The sequence below is a fragment of the Xiphophorus maculatus genome, chromosome 4 (genome assembly GCF_002775205.1).
Source record: "Xiphophorus maculatus strain JP 163 A chromosome 4, X_maculatus-5.0-male, whole genome shotgun sequence".
In the NCBI taxonomy this organism is placed as follows: Eukaryota; Metazoa; Chordata; class Actinopteri; order Cyprinodontiformes; family Poeciliidae; genus Xiphophorus; species Xiphophorus maculatus.
The window spans coordinates 23,744,857-23,766,385 of record NC_036446.1 but is presented as its reverse complement, the minus strand read 5'-3'; the positions used below and the strand labels follow the sequence as shown (position 1 = coordinate 23,766,385).

Below are 21,529 nucleotides of genomic sequence, written 5' to 3'. Positions count from 1 at the left end.
TTTCATGCTGGCAAGAGATAGAAGGAAAAAACAAAAACAAAGGTTTAAAGAAAACTAATTTTGGATACCTTTCTATTCCATGGAATGAAGATGCAACCTTCAATAGTTTCAAGTGAGTAAAAGCACTCAAACTATGAACACAAAATACAACAAACAAAAATAAATGAAAACACAATACCATGAGTTATCAAAAACAACAAAACAATATTAGTAAATAAAATTGTTCAAATGAAAATCAAAATATGACAAATGAATGAGAATTTTCTTCTTTCCAAATGTAAGTAAATATTCTGTGTAGTTGCAAACTTCTCACCTTCCTTTCAATTGTTTTCATATCCTCCTCTCTACCAGGCCTCTCTTGTAGCTTAACAACAGAAAAATAAAAAACAATGTATTTTTTTGTAAACATAAGAAAAATAAGGCAATATTGTGCCATTAATGGAATTCCTTACCTTTCTCTCTGTGGTCTGGATCTCTGTTTCTTTGACAGTCCTCTCCTTCAGAAGATTCAAAATGGAAAGAATTAAAATCAGTGCTACAAAACAAGACATAAAGCACCACAGATTTGAATAAACTCCATTCTTTTCTTTAAATAATAAATCAAAATAAACCCAACTCTAATAAAGTAAAAATGTGCACTAAACAAAAAAGTGTAAAACAACTGAAAATACCCCTTATATTCTAGTTTCTTCAAAGTAGCAACCTTTTGCTGTGATTACTGCTTTGCACACACTCTGCATTTTCTTGATGAGCTTCAAGAGGTAGTCACCTGAAATGGTTTTCACTTCATAGGTGTGCCCTGTCAGGTTAATAAGTGGGATTTATTGCCTTATAAATAGTCATGAAAATAAAGAAAACCCATTTTAATTAGAAAGTGTGTCCAAACTTTTGGTCTGTACTGTATATATATATAAAACACACCTTTCTGGGTTGATACTCCAGCTCTCGTTCCCTCTCTGCTCTCTCTTGCTGCATGACGAAATTAGAAAAAGTTTCAGGTTATTAGGTTACATTTTATATATAAATTAATAATAAGACAATGAATTTGCGTTAAATAGAATTTTTCTCTGAAAAATACATAAAAAGCCCATGTAAACTGTGCAGCAACTGAAAATGTCTCAGGTAAATTTAGTCTGTAACATGAGTTAACTGACCATGCTTTCGTGTTAACTGTGTATCTTGCTTGAATGAATCCATTGGGGATGTTTTCCTTTCCCATATAAAGTACTTCTACCCAGTGATTCTTTGTTCAGCTGTCTCTCTTTCTCACTAAATTTAGCTATTGCTCTCATTAACCCTGTCAAGTACTTTTCTTTACCATAGAAAGTATTTATGGCTTGCTGATTCTGATTGTTTACTAGGTATCTTTTATGAAACAAGTTCTATGCCCTGTCTGAAAAAGGCATACCGCTCGTGCGAGCCGACTCCTCTGTTGCCGCCGAATGCTATGCGGTGAGGGAAAGGTGGGCATGGGTGGCGCCACAGAGATGGAGATGGTCACCCTGTTTCTCTCTCGACTTGAAGAAGGCTGATGCTGTTGTTCGTCTGTGCATCCAAAAACATACATAAAAACTGATCATCTGTAAAAAGGCACCAAATACATTGCTGCTTTGTGTCTATGTTGCTCTCACCGCGATGCAGAGCTCTAAGACTCAGACGGGCATTTCTGTGGAGCTCCTCCAGACACGGCGGTCTGGTGCATGGGTGAAACACGTTGTGTTGCTGGTGCCATGGAGCCTGATAGTGCGCCGACAGCTTGCTCTCTATATCCAAGTTCGACACAGCTAAAGGGAGAAGGGACAAAGACAGGAAAACATGAAATGGGAACAAAGACTTTTTCAATGATTTCAATAATTACAAACAGAAACTTCCATCCACCCATCAATTATCTTCCGCTTATCCCAGATAAGTGGTGAGTCAATGCAGGCTGAGTAGGGAGGACCAGACTTCCCTCTTCCCAGCCACTTGTGCCAACTCCTCTGGGGGAATCCCAAGGCGTTCCCAGGCCAGCCGAGAAATATAAATAATCTCTCAACCGTGTCCTGGGTCTTCCTCTATGTCTCCTCCCAGTGATACGTGACTGGGACGGGTCCAGAAGGCATCCAAACCAGATGGCCAGATCACCTCAACTGGCTCCTCTCAACATGGAGAAGTAGTGGATCTACTCTGAGTTCCTCCTGAATGACCAAGTGTCTCATCCTATCTCCAAGGGAGAGCCCAGAAACCTGGTGGCGGACACTCATTTTGGCCGCTTGTGTCAGCAATCTTATTCTTTTAGACACTACTCAAACCTCGTGACCAAAAATGAGGGTAGAAACGTAGATCGACCAGCAAATCAAGAGCTTTACCCTTCTACTCAACTCTGACCGAACCACAAAAGATTGGTACAGCGCTCACATCACTGCAGATGCATTACCAATCTACCTACCGATCAAATTTGTCCTTATTTGTGAACAAGACCCTGAGATACTTAAACTCCTACACCTGGGGCAACACCTTGTCCCCAACTCTAAGAAGACACTCTATCCTTTTCTGGTTCAATATGATGGCCTCAGATTTGGAGGCGCTGTTCCTCATCCTGGCCGCTTCACTCTCGGCTGCAAACTCCTTCAGTAAAAGCTGGATTATCTGCATAGGAAAAAGTAATCCTTGAATGCATTTCTGCAGCAGCTTCAAAAATGGCGAATCATGCAACCACCCTTCCAGCAAAACAATGTAAACACCACTGGACCCCCGCAGAAAACCTCAGACACAGCAGCCTTTGAATGCCAAGAAGCAACATTGTGACATACAACACTCTTACGAGGCGGGGCTTCAAGTCAATATGATAATGAAGCTTTAGATTTCATGAATTATGTTTTGCAGCTGTGGCCCATGCATTCACTTCCCCAAATGAAAAAGAGGTTCCAGAAGATAACACATAGATATTTTAAATGTGTTAAAATAGCACATTTTAACACATTTAACAATGAAGTGACTATTATGTGATAGTTTATGTTCTCCGAAAGAAGCTAAAATTTGTGTTTTGCAACAACTTGTTTGTTTTCAGGCTGTGTTTTATATATATAATTTTATAATTCCACGTACTATCATTAGCTGGTCTCTGTATAAACATTCTATAAGCCAAGAATGTTTGCTAATAATGAACATTATTCTTCAAAGAAAGATGCCATTTGTGACTTTATAACATAAGTAGCGCAAAAATTTGTCAAGCTCACATCCAGATACAACTTTGTAATTTACCTTCAGTACCATGTTTAATTCCATATTGTATCAAACATTAGACAATTTGCTAAAGATGTAACATTATACAGTGAAGCATGTTCTTTTTCTGCTTTTTTTTTTATTGTGCAAATAAATGTTGTAAACATATTAGATGCCAGCAGGTGGCAGCCAAACCCACCCACGAAAGCCACACGTGCAGATCACCGTGTCTCTCTGTCCCTCATGTTTGGTTATTACCAAAATATATCATTATACGAAGACAAAAGCACCCCTGCCATCTTGAATGGCAGATGTATAATAGTCTCCATGGTAGGAAGAAGAGGAAGAGGAGGAGTGTGATTATCCATTCCTCTTATCTGCTCTCAAAAGTCCTCTGGCTTTATTTATGAGTCGTTTCCCCTCTTTTAACCTGATATTCAACATGCGGTTGTGTCCTTGAAAGCCATGTTGTACATCAGTAGCCAAGCAACCTTTCATCGCTCATCAAGGCTTTTATTTGCTGCCAATTAAATCAGTGAGCTCAGATCAACAGCTTCGGGTTGATTGAAACTACAAGGTTAGAGCAGTTCATTACACAACATAAACAGTGGCACAGCTGCCTGCCCTGAAGAGTGACAAGTCACAGTTCTTTATATTAAGCTATATATCTATATCGATCTATCGATCTGTCTGTCTGTGTGTGTAGACACATATTTATATATAAATACATTGATGTAGACATAGATACTATATTTCAAAGTATCTGGTGAAAGGGTTTTCTGGCACAGTCGAGCTATTGTAACTCTTTTGTCAACAACATAAATTGACGTGAGAGCTGCTTGACAAACTGAAATTCAGTTTGCTTCATTATCGTTTTTTTTCCCCCCACATGCAATTCACATGCATCCACTTGCCTTCATACAAACATCTATAGAATACTCAGCATTTAATTAATCCAATTTTTTTTTTACTAATTATTGGGGGATTCTTTGTCCTAAAATCTAGGGTATGGATTTAAAAACCTACGTCTCCTATGACAAGGATTAAGAAGCCATTTTTAGTGGTAAAAGATACAGTACATACCTATTAATTATGATTTATTTTAAATCTAATCCCACGGTGTTAAAAAAACAGGTCATGGTAAGATTTGACAATAAATCTTTAAGAAAGCTGAGCTGGCTATCCCTAACTCTATTTGGCCTGCACTTCACTATCTGTGGCAGCATTTGATGTTCTGCAAACATACAACTGACCACAGATCTACGCTGTTTTAATTGAGTCCCGTTCCTCTGCTCTACCTATCATATTATTACTGTGTTTCTCTAACTGTTTCCCCCATCTTTGTGTCTGCAGGTGCAGTGTCAGCAGCTTACACTGTCATCATTAAGACTGCCTCTGAGCGCCAACGGTGGCACACAGAAAAAAACAGTGAATAAATTCGCCATATACGCTGCAAAACTGAAAACAGAGGATTGTGGGGCCCGAGTAGTCGGTATTTCTTTACGGTTACTGTTCGTATGAAGCGGAAATATAATTTTGACGGCAGCGTTTAATACAGTAGAGAGTAAATTCACATTTTCTAAATTCATGCAAGAAAAAGGTGCAGCTAGTATAATAAATGATAGTCATGTTTAGCATACTAGAGATCGGTTTAGCAGACAGACACAAACAAAACTGCTGAAGTATATAGAAAAGCAACAGGGGAATAGTGCTGTAAACAGGGAGGTAGACATATTTGTTTTGTAATGTATTTTAATGACACTATTTTGAAGTGTCACAAAAATCAGGAGTAATTAAAGCTTATGGCCAATTAGACACAACTGACACAAGAAGTTGCAATGATACTTCTGAAACACTCAATGCCCTAACCTGTCTACTCTATTTGACTATTGCAACATTTCATATTTATCTTAAATTTTCCTAAATCATCCTGTGCATCTCCTGTTATTCCAGGCTCAGTCACCATGCAGGCTTGGTTCATTTATATATATATATTTTTTTACCACTAGTTATTTAATAATATCCTGATTTCTTATAGAAACATATAAAAAGTAAAACACTTGTGTAACCTTTGTAGCAGTACTGATTAACTGCACCAACGCTTGGACTAAAAGAAGAGCTAATGTTCCTGTTAAATGTAGAATAAAGCACGTCAAGCACACAGATTGAAAAGGGTAAGAAGATTACATTATTATTCTCCTATAGTTTTGACATTAAAAATAAAAATCATAGACCGAGCTTCAGAATCACAGCAAGTCTGTTGATGCAGCTCTTTAGGTTTTATGAGAAGTTAAACTGTAGCGTAAAACGAGTGGTACCATCACATTGTGAGGAGATCCCAACAGTGTCCCATCCTCCATGCCAACTGCGATGAGAACACAGATTTACCATTGCCGTTTCTCTTTCTGGCACAGCTATATGATCTCCCCATCTCTCTAGTACAGATATGAGTGAATGTAAGTCATTAGTGGAGAATGTATTAGGGTGTATCTGGGTCAGGCAGCACACTCCCTATGGCAGTAGCTGCAGAATCTTGTCATAGCAGACAGCTGTTATATAAGAAACACTAGCTGGCTGCAAAGGAAATCCTGCAGCGTCCAGCCACATGCACAGGCATTTTTATTCAGAATTTTTCGAAGCAAACCTTTGCCTCTACGTTTATTTTTCTTTTAACTGCAAACGCAGCTTTAGCACCACCAAAAATATCCCAATAACAGAATACAAGAGACAATTTACTTTGGATTTTAGAGGGTCTCGTCTGCAACTTGATGTTCGCCTCTAATTCGTCACATGCTTTAAATGTGCCTTTCACAACAGCATGTGCAAATAAGCAACATGTGATACACTTTAGCATGCATCAGATTATGGTTCCTCTATATGGCAATGGAGGACATTGTAAAAAAATAAAGAAAGGGAGTTTCTATAGCCAACTAAGTGTAGGCGTTGTTAGTGTCTGTCAATATGGCAAATCCTTATCTTAAGATGAAATATAAAATACAACCATATATATATATATATAAATCCACTATTTCTAATGGATGAACATTAATGTGCTAGAAAAATAAACGTAGAGACAGTTTCTATAAAATAAATGCTTTTGGAATTCATATTTTTTTCTAAATTAATTATGTTATCTAGGGATATTATAGCAATAAACCTTGACTTCCTGTTATTCTGGGGTATTGAGATGTCGCCCAATGGGCCCAATGTCTTGTTCTTTTGAAGTCAAAAGAACAAGACATTCAAGTAAGGCAGATCAGAGTTGATCTTTAAAGTCATAAAATGCAAAACACACAAAGCTCCACTATGTACCACCTTTAGAAACTTTCAGGAGGTGCTGGTCACATTTTGTGACATAATCTTAAACTGAGCTTCCATTCACAACACCTTAATGTTACAACAATTACACTGCATCAGCTGATAAACAAGCTGGTGTGATATACCTCCTGCACAACTCCACATAGCATCGGTTTTCCTGATGCTCATACATCAGAACAACAACAAAGCAACATCTCATACACTCTAAAGATATTTGACATTCCAGACAACAACACAAACTAAACAGGGAATAAAACATGACAAGATAAACAGGGATGTAATAGACGGTACCTTTGGACTGTACGGGGGCACAGCCCAGACCAAGACAAGCCAACGCCATGATTAGAAGCCGTCTACTGTGTCTTTCCCACAATTTTTGCTTTCTACGCAGCCCCTCCTTTCTTCCTGCAGAATCCTTTTAGTCTGTTGCTCAGTAGCATCGCCGCACTTACTCCTGCAGAACTTGCTGAAGCATTCCCTTGCAAGTCCAGCATCCAAACTAACAGCATTTGGAGACACATAGACGCTCCCCCTCTTCACAAACCCACCCGATTCTGTTCCCCATTCATTGGTTCTGTCATTAAGATGTTTTTTTGTCCCTTTTTTCTTTATGTTAACAATCCTTCTCTATGTCCACATTATGGTTTAGCGGTAAGGCAAGCCTATGCTGTCTCACAAACTGAAATTTCTGTTTTTTTCCTCTAATTTGTCTCTCTAGTTCACCCCCTCATCTGCGTGCCTCAGATGGTAGGATCCTGCCTGTGCATGGCCTGTCACTGACCGTAATCTCTTTTTGATGCAGTAATATGTGAAGGGAGGGGGAGATTCAACCTCAAAGTATTAATGTATTAATCCACTACATGCTGGGAATATGTATCACATGCTCAAGCCCTCTATTGCTGCCATCAGAGAGTGAAGACCTTAGAGAGGGTTTTTGCAGGAATAAAGTGATTCATTGTAATTGCCAGCTGCTGATAAACTCTAAACCAAAAAGGAAGCATAAAAATACAAATACATAAAAAAAAATAAAAATAAAAAAAAATCACAAACCCAATTACCTATAGGTATTGTTGAATGAAGCCGTCAAGAAAACTTTGTTTGTCTGGTGAAGGTAAAATATTACAGTGTGGTCACAAAATACACGGCATGAAACGTGCACAGACAGGCAGAGAGAGTGGAAGAGCACCCTGCCTGGTAATCTGCTGTAATCTGGAGCTCTGGCAGCTCACCGACTTTGGAATAGAGCCGCCAGAGCCAGCGGCCCGCTAGAGGAGCTTTCAACCTCCCGCCATGCCCCAGAACGACACAGACCAGCAAAGTCTGCACACACGTGGGTTTGCACGCTTTACCGCGGCGGTCAGCACCAGCAGGCAGGAGAGAAGATCACTGTGAATTTTAAATGTGCATATGCTCCTTGCGGGTTGTCTCATTTATTTACAGCAGATTTCCCCAACATGACTGCAGGGAGCTTCTTAATAGCTTGTAGCCCCTGTGGTTGTTTGTCAGGTTGTAATGTCTTATGTGAAACATCAATGCTGGGTCACACAGACATCTTAAGCACACATAATGTGCTATTCTTTGAAAATACTCATAGTTGTAGTTCCACTACATTACTGATAGGTTTAATGTTCAATTTGTAGCATTTTTTTCTGCTTAGTTGCTTCTAATAAAAGACTGATGAAACATCTTGTGCTATATTTTCCCCTCAACACCTTTTCCTCAAGACTAAAATGAATAAATCATTCTTGCTCACTAATCCACAGAGGCTCCTTTTTTGTTCCTCTTCCTTGGTTCCACTCTGCTCTGACCTGCACCGCATTCATGTTAAACACTGTGTGCGCATTCTTATTAGGCTGTGAAAGTTTTCTTTAAGGCGAGTCAAAGAGTACGACAGTGAAACTAAGAGGTTTATTTATAGCGCTCTCTATGCCACAGTGACTCAGAGTCAAAGAAAAATATCACCAATGCAACAGGATTATTTTCCGAAGCTGCTCTCAAAGTTTGCTTTACAAACTCAGTGAAATACAACCTCCTCTACTGCCCCTCGGTGGTGAAAAGGGAAAACTACAGACTCAGATAAAGCTGCCTGTGGCTTGGCAGAAATCAGTGTAATTAAGTTATTTGCGAGTGCTGGGACAGTTTTTCGCCTTAGAAACATATATGCAGTTAGGTCTGTTTGCAAACTCAAGATTCGCATGAAATGAAATGAATGCAATGAACGTGTCAAAATGTTTCCTGAGCAAATGTGTTTCTGATGCGGTTACTTGCATGAAAGTGAAAATCCAAGAAATCCTCACAGACAAACAAATCAAAACAAGTAAGTCAGTAAATTTGGTTATGCGTGATAAAGTATAATGCCACAGGAAATAAGTACTAAACACATGAAGACAATTAGCCGTAAAAAGGAATAGAAAGCCAAGAAAACAGCTAAAATCTCTTAGTAGTCCTGCTCCCAATCAGTGCCAGTTCTAAATGATAGCTCATGAAATTAAAGAGAAGCTCTCGAGGCTGTTCCAACCAACTCAGAAAATTAATTGGAATAGTTTTCTAAAAGTTAACGAGCACTTGTTGAAACCTTCAGAGAGACCTGGAATTAGCTGGTAGAGGTTTGCCATGGAAAAAACAAGTAATGCACTAAACTACAGCGTTCTCCATGCCAACTCAGTTCACAAGAAAAAGCTGATGTTCATTATACATTCTGGTTGGCAAACTGATCCAATATTGGGAAAAATAAAGAACTAAGCGCTTTGGCTGTCATTGCACACTCAACGTTTGGAGAGGCAAGAGCAACACACATCATCCCCAAAATACCGTACCAACAGCAATCATTAAAGGTGGTAACATCATGGTGCAGGACTGTCTTTAGGAAAACAGTGCTTGGAGATTTTATATAACTAATTTTATTTTATTTATTTAACCTTTATTTATACAAGGTAAATCTGACTTAGACACAGGGTCTCATTGTCAGGTAACCTGTTTTCAATAGATGTACAAATAAACAACAACAAGTTAAAACCGACCGTCGTCAGTACCATCAAACGAGAAACACAACTGAAAATAAAAGACAAATTGACACTCATTGAAAACCCACTGAAAGGTGTGAAGATAAAAAGGCAAACAGAGGCGCCCCGAATCTTAGAAATCTAAAGACGCTGGCAGAAACAACTAAACAACAAATACAACTTGCTTCTCCGTAAAATCTTTAATTTGTTGAAAGGGCTCTTTTTTTACTAAGTCCCACCAAATCCTCCAGAAAGTGTGTGTGTGTGTGTGTGTGCGTGTGTGGGTGTGTGTGTCAACCCTTATTGCGTGCCACCTTTTGGCCAAACAAAAACCATTATGATTAGCATTAACACTGTCAGGTAAAAAAGATACTGAATCGTATATTTCTAAATTGAAACAAGGATTTCAAGCTCATTTCCAAGACAAAAATGTTTTTAAAAAAAGCACGACGCATCTATGTGGTTAAACATCTCAACTTTGAAAAATTTGTAGTCAACCTAACATTTACTGCAGTTGCAGGTGTTCTTTTTATAGATTCCCTCCAAAAATATAATCTGAGAGCACCACTGTATAGACCGGCATTAGGTGTGTGGGAAGATGTCACAGTGGTACCAATGCTGACGGCAGTGAGTGTGTAGGGGTGTATGGGAGTGTGTGTGTGTGGAGGGGGGTGGGAGTTAAACCAATCTCTGGGTGTGCTTGTCAAGCCTTCTTCAGCCAGCATTATTCCACCACTGTGTGTGTTAAGGTATGTGTGTTTGCAAAAGCTTTAGCCATGTTGGTGGAATGGCACAAGACAAGCCATCGCCCATGTTATTTTTAACTGCGTGTCTCCATGGAAACCGGCGCATATGCTGGGAGGGGGGTGATCTCCTGCTGAGCATGTGTTATGGAGGACTCCTACCACTGGTCATAGTGTGTCTGCGGCTGTATACGTGTCTGTCTGTGTTCGTTTTTGAGGGGATCCTGTTCCTTAATTAAACCATGCACAATGATTGGTGTTCAGATTATCCCACAATCTGATCATGAACCAAACTTCCCCTATCATAAGTCTATTTTTACAGTCTCTATCTCAGTGGTATATTAACTCCAGTTTTCCATGCACAAATTACACCATATGACAACATCTCAGGACCAACTTGAAGGGTTTTGTGCACAAGTATCACAGTCACTATCAATCATAAGGCAATGTCCTGTGCAAGGCAAATGTTTGAAACTACTGTAAATATTCCCTACAATTATCTGCTGCATAAAGTGGTTTATGTCCATAATCAGCCATATAACATTTGAATGGGAATCTTATTCTGGCACTTTTCTGGCTTCCTTCACTTAGGCTATGTAAGCGATTTTTATAAATGGGAACATATGGACATTTAATATCAATTTTAACGATACAGAATATGCGGATAATATATATAAGTCATACAAATGGAAGAAATTACATTTTAAAATGTTCTGTAGAACGTAATAAAAACGGTCATTTCTGAGGAGTAATAAATTCGGATTATTTATTCTCACTTAGAATGGCTGGAATCACACCAGCTACAGCACATGCACAGCAAGTTAAATCAACAGTATGCTGTGTCTATTTGGTCCTTATCAGAATTGGTGTTATTTTAACTCTTTTCAGAGCTATTTCAACAAGAAATTGAGTAGTTGTAACTCTTGAAAAAGTTGTAACTACTCAAACTATTTTTGAAATAAGTCTGTAAGAGTTAAATTAACACCAATTCTGATAAGGACAAAATAGGTGTGTGTGTTGACATAGTGTTGATTTAACTCTGCAGTATTTATTGTGTGATTAGAACATAATCACTCATAATTTTGAAGGGTGTTTGAACCATTCAAGTATAATATGTTTGAACACATTTCATTGAATCGCCTATTTATTTCAGAATTTCTGTTTTTGTTCATTTTTCTTGTTGTGCTCCAGAACAAGTCATGTTGCACAACTCCAGACTGATTCTCAATGGCTTTATTCATTTGACTTTGACTATAGGGTATTTAATTATTTCCTCTCTCCTCCTTAAGGAGAATTTTCACCACCATTTATTTTTCAAAATAATTGAAAAATATGTTGAAATGACTTATGCTCAGACATGTAGCTACACAGGACCTGCATGATATTGGAAAAACATACCAGATGCATAAATAATGGTAAATGTCCCGATAAAATCTGAAAAAAAAAACTTTTTAAAATGTTCTTTGATATGTGATTAAATAAATACAATTTCTGACGTGGAATGAAATATAATAACCCCACAATTTCACACAGACATTTCACATGACATGCAGGTTTGTCCTGTTTAAACCTCAATCATTTAGTTTGGTGCTCCTGACTGTTGAAGTGAGAGTGAAAACCATAGCGAACTGCCTAAGGCCTTCAGACAGCAGGTTGTTGCCAAGTCTGGTAAGAGATTTTTAAAGGAATTTGAAAGCAACCACACCACTGCACAGAAAACGGAATACAAGTCAAACAACTACTAACATGCCCAAGAAAGCTAAACTGTCATGGGACATACTCTAAAAGGAAAAAGTTTACTGCCTAAGGCCAGAGTAAAACTTGCCAGAGAACTCTATGTTCCAGGAGTTTGTAGAAATGTTCTTTGGACAAGTGAGTATGAAACTAAAATATGTGGACACCAGAACAGACGACACAGGGGTCTAAACCAATCAGCCTTCCAAGAAAAGACCCTCACCCTCACAACAACTGTGAAGCATGGAGGTGGAGGTGTTATGAGCTGCAAATTATTTTCAGGCATCAGATGGCGCTTTGGGAAAATGTGAGACCATCTGCCCAAAAAGGAAAGTTGTTTTTGCTCACCCAAAAAATACGTTTTTGTTGATAACTTCTGTTTAATTAGTAAAATAAAGATTATTCAGTCACATCACTACATATGTTTGTAAGACTTTATTGAAACGTGATCCATGTTAGTCAATAAAACTGCAATAATAGTGCCTGACATCATCATTATTCACCAAAACTACATTTATGTTTAAATCTTTGCTGCATTGATTCAATGTAAACTCATTGAATCAATGAGTTTACAGTGTCTTAGTTTATCCTCTGTTGCTGAGTGGGGGTTTGTGTCGGATGATGACTTTCTTCTATAGTTATACAAGCCATCCCGCAGAACTGAGTGAACATAGTTGTTTCTATGGAAACAACTTAAAGATTAAAGCCGTGAAGAGTGAGCCAGAGCGATTCCCATAAAGCCCTCTGCCTGGGGATGTCGGGAGAAGAAAGAGAAAAGAAGCAGACAGAGTGTGAAAGAACAAGAAGAGGAGTCCATGTGGGCTGTTTGCTGAGTTTGGTGTCTTTGGTCACTTTATGGTACAAATCTGTAGCGAGGCAAATCCAAAGCTGACAGAAACAGAGAGAACTGTTCTTGCATTGATTTCCTTCACTAGAAACCATAATTACATCTGAATCTTGACATGCTGTAAATTGAACTATAACCTTTATCTTAAAAACACAATGACAAATATGATTTTTTTTTTCTCTTATACTTTTGTTCCAGCTGTTTTTGAGTTAGATTAGCTTTAACACTATGAGGCTAACTTTGGAAATTCGGGAACCCTTTGACAAACCCTTCTTTGCCTAAAATCAAATTGATTAATTCATTCATTCTTTTTTTCAGGCTCACTGGATCCTTTTCGCAGCTTTTAGAAGGCATAAAAAAATGCAGAAATCCAGGACTGCTTGTGAGTCCATCACAATGCTAACATTAAACCCCATGTGAGAATCAACTATGCACACACTTATTCACTACTCAGATACATTAAAAAAAGCCTCAGTTAATGCTGCATGCATATTGTTGGAATATGTTAGAAAACTTTGATCCCTCCAGAGTATATCCACACATATATGAGGAGAGCATGAAAATCCCACACAGAGAGGTCCCAGATGAAACCCGCAGCTTCTTGCTTCAGCTTGGAATCATTAAGTGTTAAATTAATAAAGAAAAGGCTTTACAGGCAGCTCTCCTTTAAACAAACCAACCAAAAGTATTTGATTATGCATTGCCCTATATATATATATATATATATATATATATATATATACAGTACAGACCAAAAGTTTGGACACACCTTTTAATTCAATGAGTTTCCTTTATTTTCATGACTATTGACATTGTAGATTCACACTGAAGGCATCAAAACTATGAATAACACATGTGGAAATATGCACTAAACAAAAAAGTGTAAAACAACTGAAAATACCCCTTATATTCTAGTTTCTTCAAAGTAGCAACCTTTTGCTGTGATTACTGCTTTGCACACACTCTGCATTTTCTTGATGAGCTTCAAGAGGTCGTCACCTGAAATGCTTTTCACTTCATAGGTCAACCTGCCCTGTCAGGTTAATAAGTGGGATTTATTGCCTTATAAATAGTCATGAAAATAAAGAAAACCCATTTTAATTAGAAAGGTGTGTCCAAACTTTTGGTCTGTACTGTATATGCAGTCTCAATGTGGTTTGACATAAAACAGGAGCTAAACACAAAGCTGCATCAATGCAACTGTCTACTCCTGTTTTAATATTATTATACTAAAAACAGAATATGAAAGCAAAACAGTTTAATTCCCATAAAAAATTTCATTTGCTACAAAACACAAAAAGTAAAGCAAGTGTGCCAAAAGTCCAGTAGTCTTTTGCCCTTCCTGTATATAAACTGCATATATAATTTAAAGAGAAAATATATATCAAAAAGACACGCACTCTATTTTTCATTAGCTTATTTGAAGGCAGAGCATAACTAGTGCTGTTTTTAACATACAAGTGTTGCTATGACGTACCTAAACCCTATAACGTGGTTGTTTACCCTGAGTAAAGCAGCTTTTGTTCTCCAAAGGGTGGCGACTAAATCTGTATGTTATACGTGTGCGTATTTTAATCCCAAAAATGTCTTTAAAGTCCACACACGGAGACACGCAAATCTTTAGCTATATACCAAGGCCTCTTTCTGCCATTCTTTGTCTCTCTCGATCAATTTGCATGTATTCTCTGTTTGGATCCAATGTATGTGTTTCCCATCCATGTCCTCCACGCTCTCTTGTCTTCCCCTCTGACTCCTACCCCTCCTCCCCCTGGGTGATGCCAGTGCTGTTGTCAGGCTGGAGCTGAAAGCAGCCAATCGTGTGGTTCTGCGCTGAAGAGCTCTGGGGTGATGTTAGGCAGTTTCATGCTCATACGATGAGCTTTGCCAAATGTAGGTCATGCTTCTCCTCTCGCTCTCTCTCTCTCTGTTACTCTCACTTTTACTCACACACATGCACAAGCACAAACCTCTTCACCCTGTCATTGATGCGCACGCACACGTACACAAACACACAGAAAGGGGGACTAGATAAAGAGGCATGTATTTTCATCACATAAGCACACAAAGCTTGCTATAGACAGCCAAATGTGTGCTCATGCAAACAGAAATAAATCTGTCCCATTGCAAACATTCCCTCAGACTCAAACAAGGTAGGTGACGTTGCTCCGTGGCGACACTCTCACCTGTTTGGTAACAGATGATGGATTTGTTCTTCACTGAATGGGTGCTTAATAAAAACGATGGGTTACTTCTATAATAAAGTAAAGAAATGATGTGATAAATTAAAAGATTGACATTCACACAGAAAAACATCTCCTCCTGCCGTGTCTTGAACTCTTGTTGAACTGCTTTAGCCTGTGCAGCAGAATAACCAAGGATAAACTTGGATTTCTTTTTCAAGCACTGAGATTTTTCATTGCAGCATTGTTTTTACATAGATTGAGGGAATGAAATTCTTTTTTCTTCAACTCATCCTTTCGACAAGCTTTTTCTTTTCCCACTTAAATTAAGATCACTATGTAATAAAATAATATTTGTAAGCCAGATGAATGTGAAAAAAAGCACAACTTTAAATGGCAGCTTTAGTTTTCACCAGAATCATTGAAAATATTTTCTTTAGTACGTTCTGATGTTTTGAACAACACATTTTCCTGTGTTCTCAATGCCACAGTTTCTACTTGGTCTCAGACTGACATACAGTGAATTGCTACTGGTTCACCAAGATGGAAATGTTTTCAAAGAAAAGATTGAAAAGCTGTTTGCTAAGACTTTTAATACAAATGTTTGACACGGAAGGCTTAAACCTCTGCAAATGCAACGTACGCAAAACGCAGCCATTTGAATTTTGAGCTTTGTTATATGACTGTCTCACTGTGTGCTGCCATGTACAATGCCCTTTTGGAAACGTGTTATGTGCATCTAAATGTGAGGAAATTAAAGTGATTTCTTTTGGAACATCATGTCCTATCAAGCTGTTGTGACGTGTGTTGTGATCAGTTGTGTTGAATTCACAATAATCTGCCGCCTCATGTCCAGTTTGTTACTGGTGGCATTGTCACGTGGATCAACTGACCATCTGGGAATAATACCACAATGTGTTTTGAGTTCCCTAAAATGGACAGGTAATTATTACCAAAATGAATCAATAAGTGAGTAAGTTCCCCCTGTTTTATTTTTTATTTTTTTACCTTTTTGCCATCACTGTCCCCTAGTGAGTAAAGTGCTGTGAGGATTAAGGGACGAGGGAAGTATTATGTATTTTCCAGGCACATGGTTCCATTCTATAGCACATTCAAGAAACTATGTCACCTTCAGTTGGTATGAAAATGCTGAAAACAACTTAAAAGAAATTTGACTTTGCACCATAGTTTTGCTAATGCCTTGAAATTGGCATTTAGGAACATCCTTTCCAACTCTCTGGGTATGTGCTCGATGAGAGGGTGACATTATGACTTGATATCAAGCTCAAAGAAAGTCGATTTTGCATAACTCTGGTGCTTTAAATGATGTTTGTATGTTATGTGACATTGAGGTTGGTTGGTGGCTTTAGTGTATATGTGCAGTAAAACTTACGTATATAACAGAGCTGTGGCAATGTATGTGGTAGAACTTTTCAACATGTCCCAAAAAATATGTGGCAGATTTTATGGCGAGATCAAATGTTGTGTGCTACAGTATTAATAAGCAGGAACCACTGGTTTGTTTGGCAATATTAACTTAAAAAAGCTGAAGTCACAGCATTTGTGTTTGAATTGTACAAATTACGATTAAAGTGAAATTGTACTGTGAAACTATTGGGCTGGTTTAGTCCTGTAGTCTCTCAGAGTTTTGTGTTGGAAACAAGGGAAACAAGGCAAACTTGGTTAAACCTTTAATAAAGTGTATGGGGAAAGGCAAAATGTTTGATAAATGACCAATTTTAAATTCCAAATAAGTTAGGGACACCAGTTTGAAAAAATAAATTAATTGAAAAAAACGGCAAACAGTTTGTAACATGTTAATTACTCTAAGTCACATCTTGTATTATTAGTCTGCGCTGATGACTCAAAATCAGATTTATTTACAAGATGCAAACTACTGGTGTGGTGACATTTCACTCCCTTTAATGACTCTTGTAGCGAGCCTTTAGGTCTCTTTAAAACTGATTTCACGTTACAACATAAGCTGTTAACAAATTTGAAGCCTTCACAAAACACACATACACATTTTTACACAAACACCCACACACACAGAATGAGCTCCTCCTCAGAGAGAGCATCATTTCTACGTCCCTGGGTTGCCACAGCTAAGGTTGACCTATTTTTGTCCAGACCTCTCCCTCTCTCTCCTTTTCAGTCTGTCTCTCTGCTTCACTTGCTGCAGCCCCATAATTCACCCTGTTTAATAATTCACTACAGCTTCATAAGCCTCTGTTCACTAAACAAAAGACTTGAGGAAACAACAACATTTTTATGAGACATTTAGTCAAGCAGCAACAATGGAACAATGTGAAACAATAACAAAGTACACTCTATCTAAGAAAATACGCATTAGAGACAGCAAGAGCACAATAACAGTAGGTATCATTTTAATATTACCACAAAACCTTTATCTCTTTTCAGGGGGTAACAAAAATTACACAGCATTGGAATTAACAATTTTCCATTTGTAGGTTGTTGTTGTAAGACTATAGATTATTTGCAATTCTGTTCACAGAGTAGCAAGGCCCAATGTGATTGGATGGCTGGTTTGGCCAAGAACCAATAGGGGCAGCAGGAGCAAGAAAGCAGGCATACACACACACACGCATATACTGTATATATATATATATATATAGGTTTTTTTTTTTTTTTGCTTTTTATACACATACACACCCACATGCACACACATACACACGCATATATACTGTATATACACATGGTAAAATCTCATCTGTGGTTTACTGCATTGCATACACATAAACAAAGCTTGAAATAAAAATAGTTTCCACCAACCCTGTGGGAAAACAACAAAATACAACAGGAACACATGTAAAGTTGGAAAGACTTAACTTCATTTAGAATAAATCTGCTAATTTCCACACTTAAGACCTAGTTTTTATTAGTACGTTTTTGCTTGAATATTATTTATATTAAAAAAACTATGTTGGTATATGGAAAAGATGGATACAAAGAGAATACTGAGAAAAATCATGGCATGATGTTTGTGGTGGATGCTCCTACCACCACCACAAAGCGTTAGTATTTATTTGATTTTCTTAATTGACATTATTAGTTACAGCTTACATTATGCTCAAGTTAAAATAATTTTATTTAGAATGTTTTTTTTCTAATGGGTGCACACTTTAGCTAATATTTGTCTGTTCTTTGTTTTGAAGTTCTGCAAACTCAGACCAGCTGGAGGAGAAAGCCTAGAGCATACTTTTCTAAAAGATTAAAGGGGAACATTGCCTGTTAAAGTTTACTTCAGTTATTTAATTGTGTCTCTTTAATATTCACTTAATTGAACCTTTAATATTCACTTATTAATTGAACTTGAATGTATTAATAGTGCTAAGTTAAAGTTGGTTTTGCTTTATCTGTTTCATATATAGCTTTAGCTAATTTTGTAATTTTTGTTCAGTTTTTATGTTGTGCTTCCCTCATGTGGCAGATGTAAGCAGCCATTTATTTTTTGTAGGAAGGTCAGTTTTGTTTGTGTTCAGTTGACCTCTGTTGAGTTGGGCTCGAATCTGTTATTTATTGTTTGATTTACTTTTTATTCAAACTTGATGTTTTGTTAACTGTTTTTTTGAAATTACTAAATTGAATTTTTTTCTAATTTTTAAACACATTTTGTCCTTGTTTGAGTTGAATGCCTTACAATGATCGTGACCTAGAAACTTTCTTTTGCATTTAATTTTATTGTGGAATTTATGCTTAATTTTCAAGGTTTAACATGAATGGTTTATTCTGCAGTTGTAACCCCTGCCACACTATTAAGTACAAGCCTTTCATTTCCACGAAAACATTGATCAGTGTACATATGTATGACTGCTACAGAGTCAGTGAACATCAATTCAGTGGCCTATTAATCTCATGTTATGTTTTCTAGATGGTTCACTCACCCCAGGATGCTTGAAATGTAAATGTTAGGGGATTCTCCACTATTTGACTAAATTATCTGAAGACACTCATTGAGTATTGAAATGTAATCATTAAATGGTCAGTTGACCATCTAATATGCGATAATATCACCAACAAAGATGCTCAGAGGCCAGTGCCTTCTCACAATGTTAGACTATTTCTGCAATTACAAGTGAAGACTCCATTATTTCCATATGGGGCAGCTCGTTGAACATTCACCTCCATTCAGTATTTTCTACGATGAGATCACCAACACAGCAGGAGTGTGTGATGTTTCAGTCTGATCAATGTGACAGAGAGAGTGAGTCTCCTCCAAGAACCCAGGCCTTCTTGCTCTTCTCTTACAAGCTGCCCCTTCATGTACATGACACACTCTGTCACTCAGCGTCATACTCACACAAACATACACAACACTCTGCTATGGTTGCACATTCCTTCCCTTCTACTTTCTTATGTTATCATCTTGCCCTTCAAACTATTATTCCTTTGCTTTTATCTGTAGTTAATAGAACTGAATTGTAATAATGCAAAAAGAAAAAAAAACAAAGCGAGTGTTTTAGGGAGCATGAGACATAATGTTCTTACATGTATCAGTCAGCCAATAGTTCAGACCTGAACCACACTGACAACTTTGCACAGTGTCCAGGCACTTCATCGTCATCAATACAAGATCTTCACTTGGGGTAAATGAATGCAACACTGGATGAAAATAAGTCGTGTCAAATTGCACAGGCTTAGCAAAACAATGTCTCAGCCAATGTGTGCTGTAGTTAAAGTTAAAGGCGGGACAACAAAACATGTGGCCTTTTTATTTATTTTTTGGTGGCTTTTTTTTGTTTTGGCTGGGCAGTGTGTTTCATACCATACACTGCACAACATTTTAAGTCTTTGCCTTCATCTCCGGCTCAAACTACACAACTATATTGCAGGGTTCAATAGGCCACAGCGTATGAATCATGTAGGACTCTGTACGTCTCAGTGCTCAGATGCGACCTGACTGCTCGCACTATATGTGTGTCTTGTATCCAGAACTACAAAGTAAAAGAAGAAGAAAAAGAAGAACATTTGGATGTGAGGAGATTCTTGTCCAAAAAGGAGAAAATGCTCAATAAACAACAAATGCTGTGCAGAGAAACCTTAATTTTAACTTCTCAAAAGTTAAAGGCTTACTTTAGTGCTGTTGTTTTGTCTTTAAAAACATATTAATGTATGTTGATCTGAGAGAGGGGAGTGTGTCTTAAATTTAATATGCAAGCAGAAATGCTTGGGGGAAAAAAAAAACATTTATTTTTATTTGACTTTGAAGACATGCGAAGTTCATAAACTCCAAAATTCACAAGGGGCGACCAGAATTTCAAACAGGTTTGATTTTTGTATAATTCCCAATAGGGAGTTTGTCGTATTTCTGTATTTCTAGCAGTTCCGATTTCAAACCAGCTGACGATTCTGCTTTTCCTACAAAAGCACATTACTTAATGAGATAAGTGTCAGTAGTATCCAATCCATTTAGTGCGAAGTTAAGCAAGGTATTTCCACTAAATCCATTTACAGGGCTTGAAGCCTTAGTTTTTGGTTTGTTTTGGGACCCATATTTATCCTGCTGTACATTCCTCTTCCCTCACTTTAAACAGAACTAAATTGTCCTTGTACTCATTTTAAATTGGACAGCAATTTAGTTTAAGAATAAGCCATTAAATCTGATAAGATTTTAATGAGTTTCTTTTGCCCCCCAGTTTGCCATTACTACTTAAATGTGCTGTAAGTATGTAGTCTGCATGTGGGTTTGCATGTATCTTGAAACCAAGACAAGCAAAGGAGCAAAATTACAGCTTCATACATCCATTCTTTCAGACCAGCTGAAATAAAACTACAGATACTTTCTTAGATTTAGTGATCATTTAGTAAGCTGAAGAGTAACTCCACAGAGCCTAGTGAGGACCTGCAGTTGCAAGTGTTGTCTTAAAAAACATCAGACTAATTGTACTTCCTGAAAATTAGGAAGTAATTTTCCTTTAAAAAAAAGGCAAACAAAGTTGAAAATGTGATAATAAATAGTGATTTTCTTTTCCTGCCTCAGGTCCAGTTACATAAAAATATATATACATATACATAAGAATGTATGTTAATAAGAGTAGTTGTATTAAAATGTATCTGCATTGTAATCCAGTTTATGTGAGGAAACAGAAGAAGGTAGAAATTAATGCTTGTATACACTTCAGCCCTAATTTTCACAAAAACATTTTTGTGTACAAGTTTGATCCATAAAAAATGTAGATACTGGGTAGAGACTCCATACATGCAAATATTTAACCTTAAATAAGTCAGATTAGAGTTTGGGACAAAAAAAAAAGTTTGTTCGGAGCATATCCGGTCAGAACACAGAAGTTTGATTTGATCCACTTAAAAAGTTGTGAACTATGAACTGTGTTTTTTGTCACTTTAGCGAAAAACATGGAGTATTTCAATAATTAGCACAGAGAATATTTAAACCAGACTCCTGTGAATGTAAAACTTTAACACAGAGTAACTTTTAAACACAAGAAAGTTGGAAAAGAACTAAAACTGCAGATGACAACT

At 37.4% G+C, this 21,529-nt stretch overlaps 1 protein-coding gene across 4 annotated transcripts in view; it reads right to left on the bottom strand.

The window, feature by feature from the left end:
- Positions 1–21,529, bottom strand: part of LOC102218957 (Nance-Horan syndrome protein-like) — a 47,443-nt gene that overhangs the window by 9,383 nt on the left and 16,531 nt on the right. For 2 of the 4 annotated variants that reach the window (XM_014469018.2, XM_023333028.1), the window contains exons 2-7: positions 1,632–1,784; positions 1,409–1,545; positions 922–969; positions 453–497; positions 314–364; positions 69–131 (exon numbers count right to left, since the gene is read on the bottom strand). In XM_014469018.2, the coding sequence (XP_014324504.1) occupies positions 69–131; positions 314–364; positions 453–497; positions 922–969; positions 1,409–1,545; positions 1,632–1,784 (497 nt within the window). Of the gene's footprint in view, positions 1–68; positions 132–313; positions 365–452; positions 498–921; positions 970–1,408; positions 1,546–1,631; positions 1,785–6,813; positions 7,036–21,529 lie in introns of those variants that run through there. The other 2 variants (XM_023333030.1, XM_023333029.1) reach the window with 2 other exon arrangements.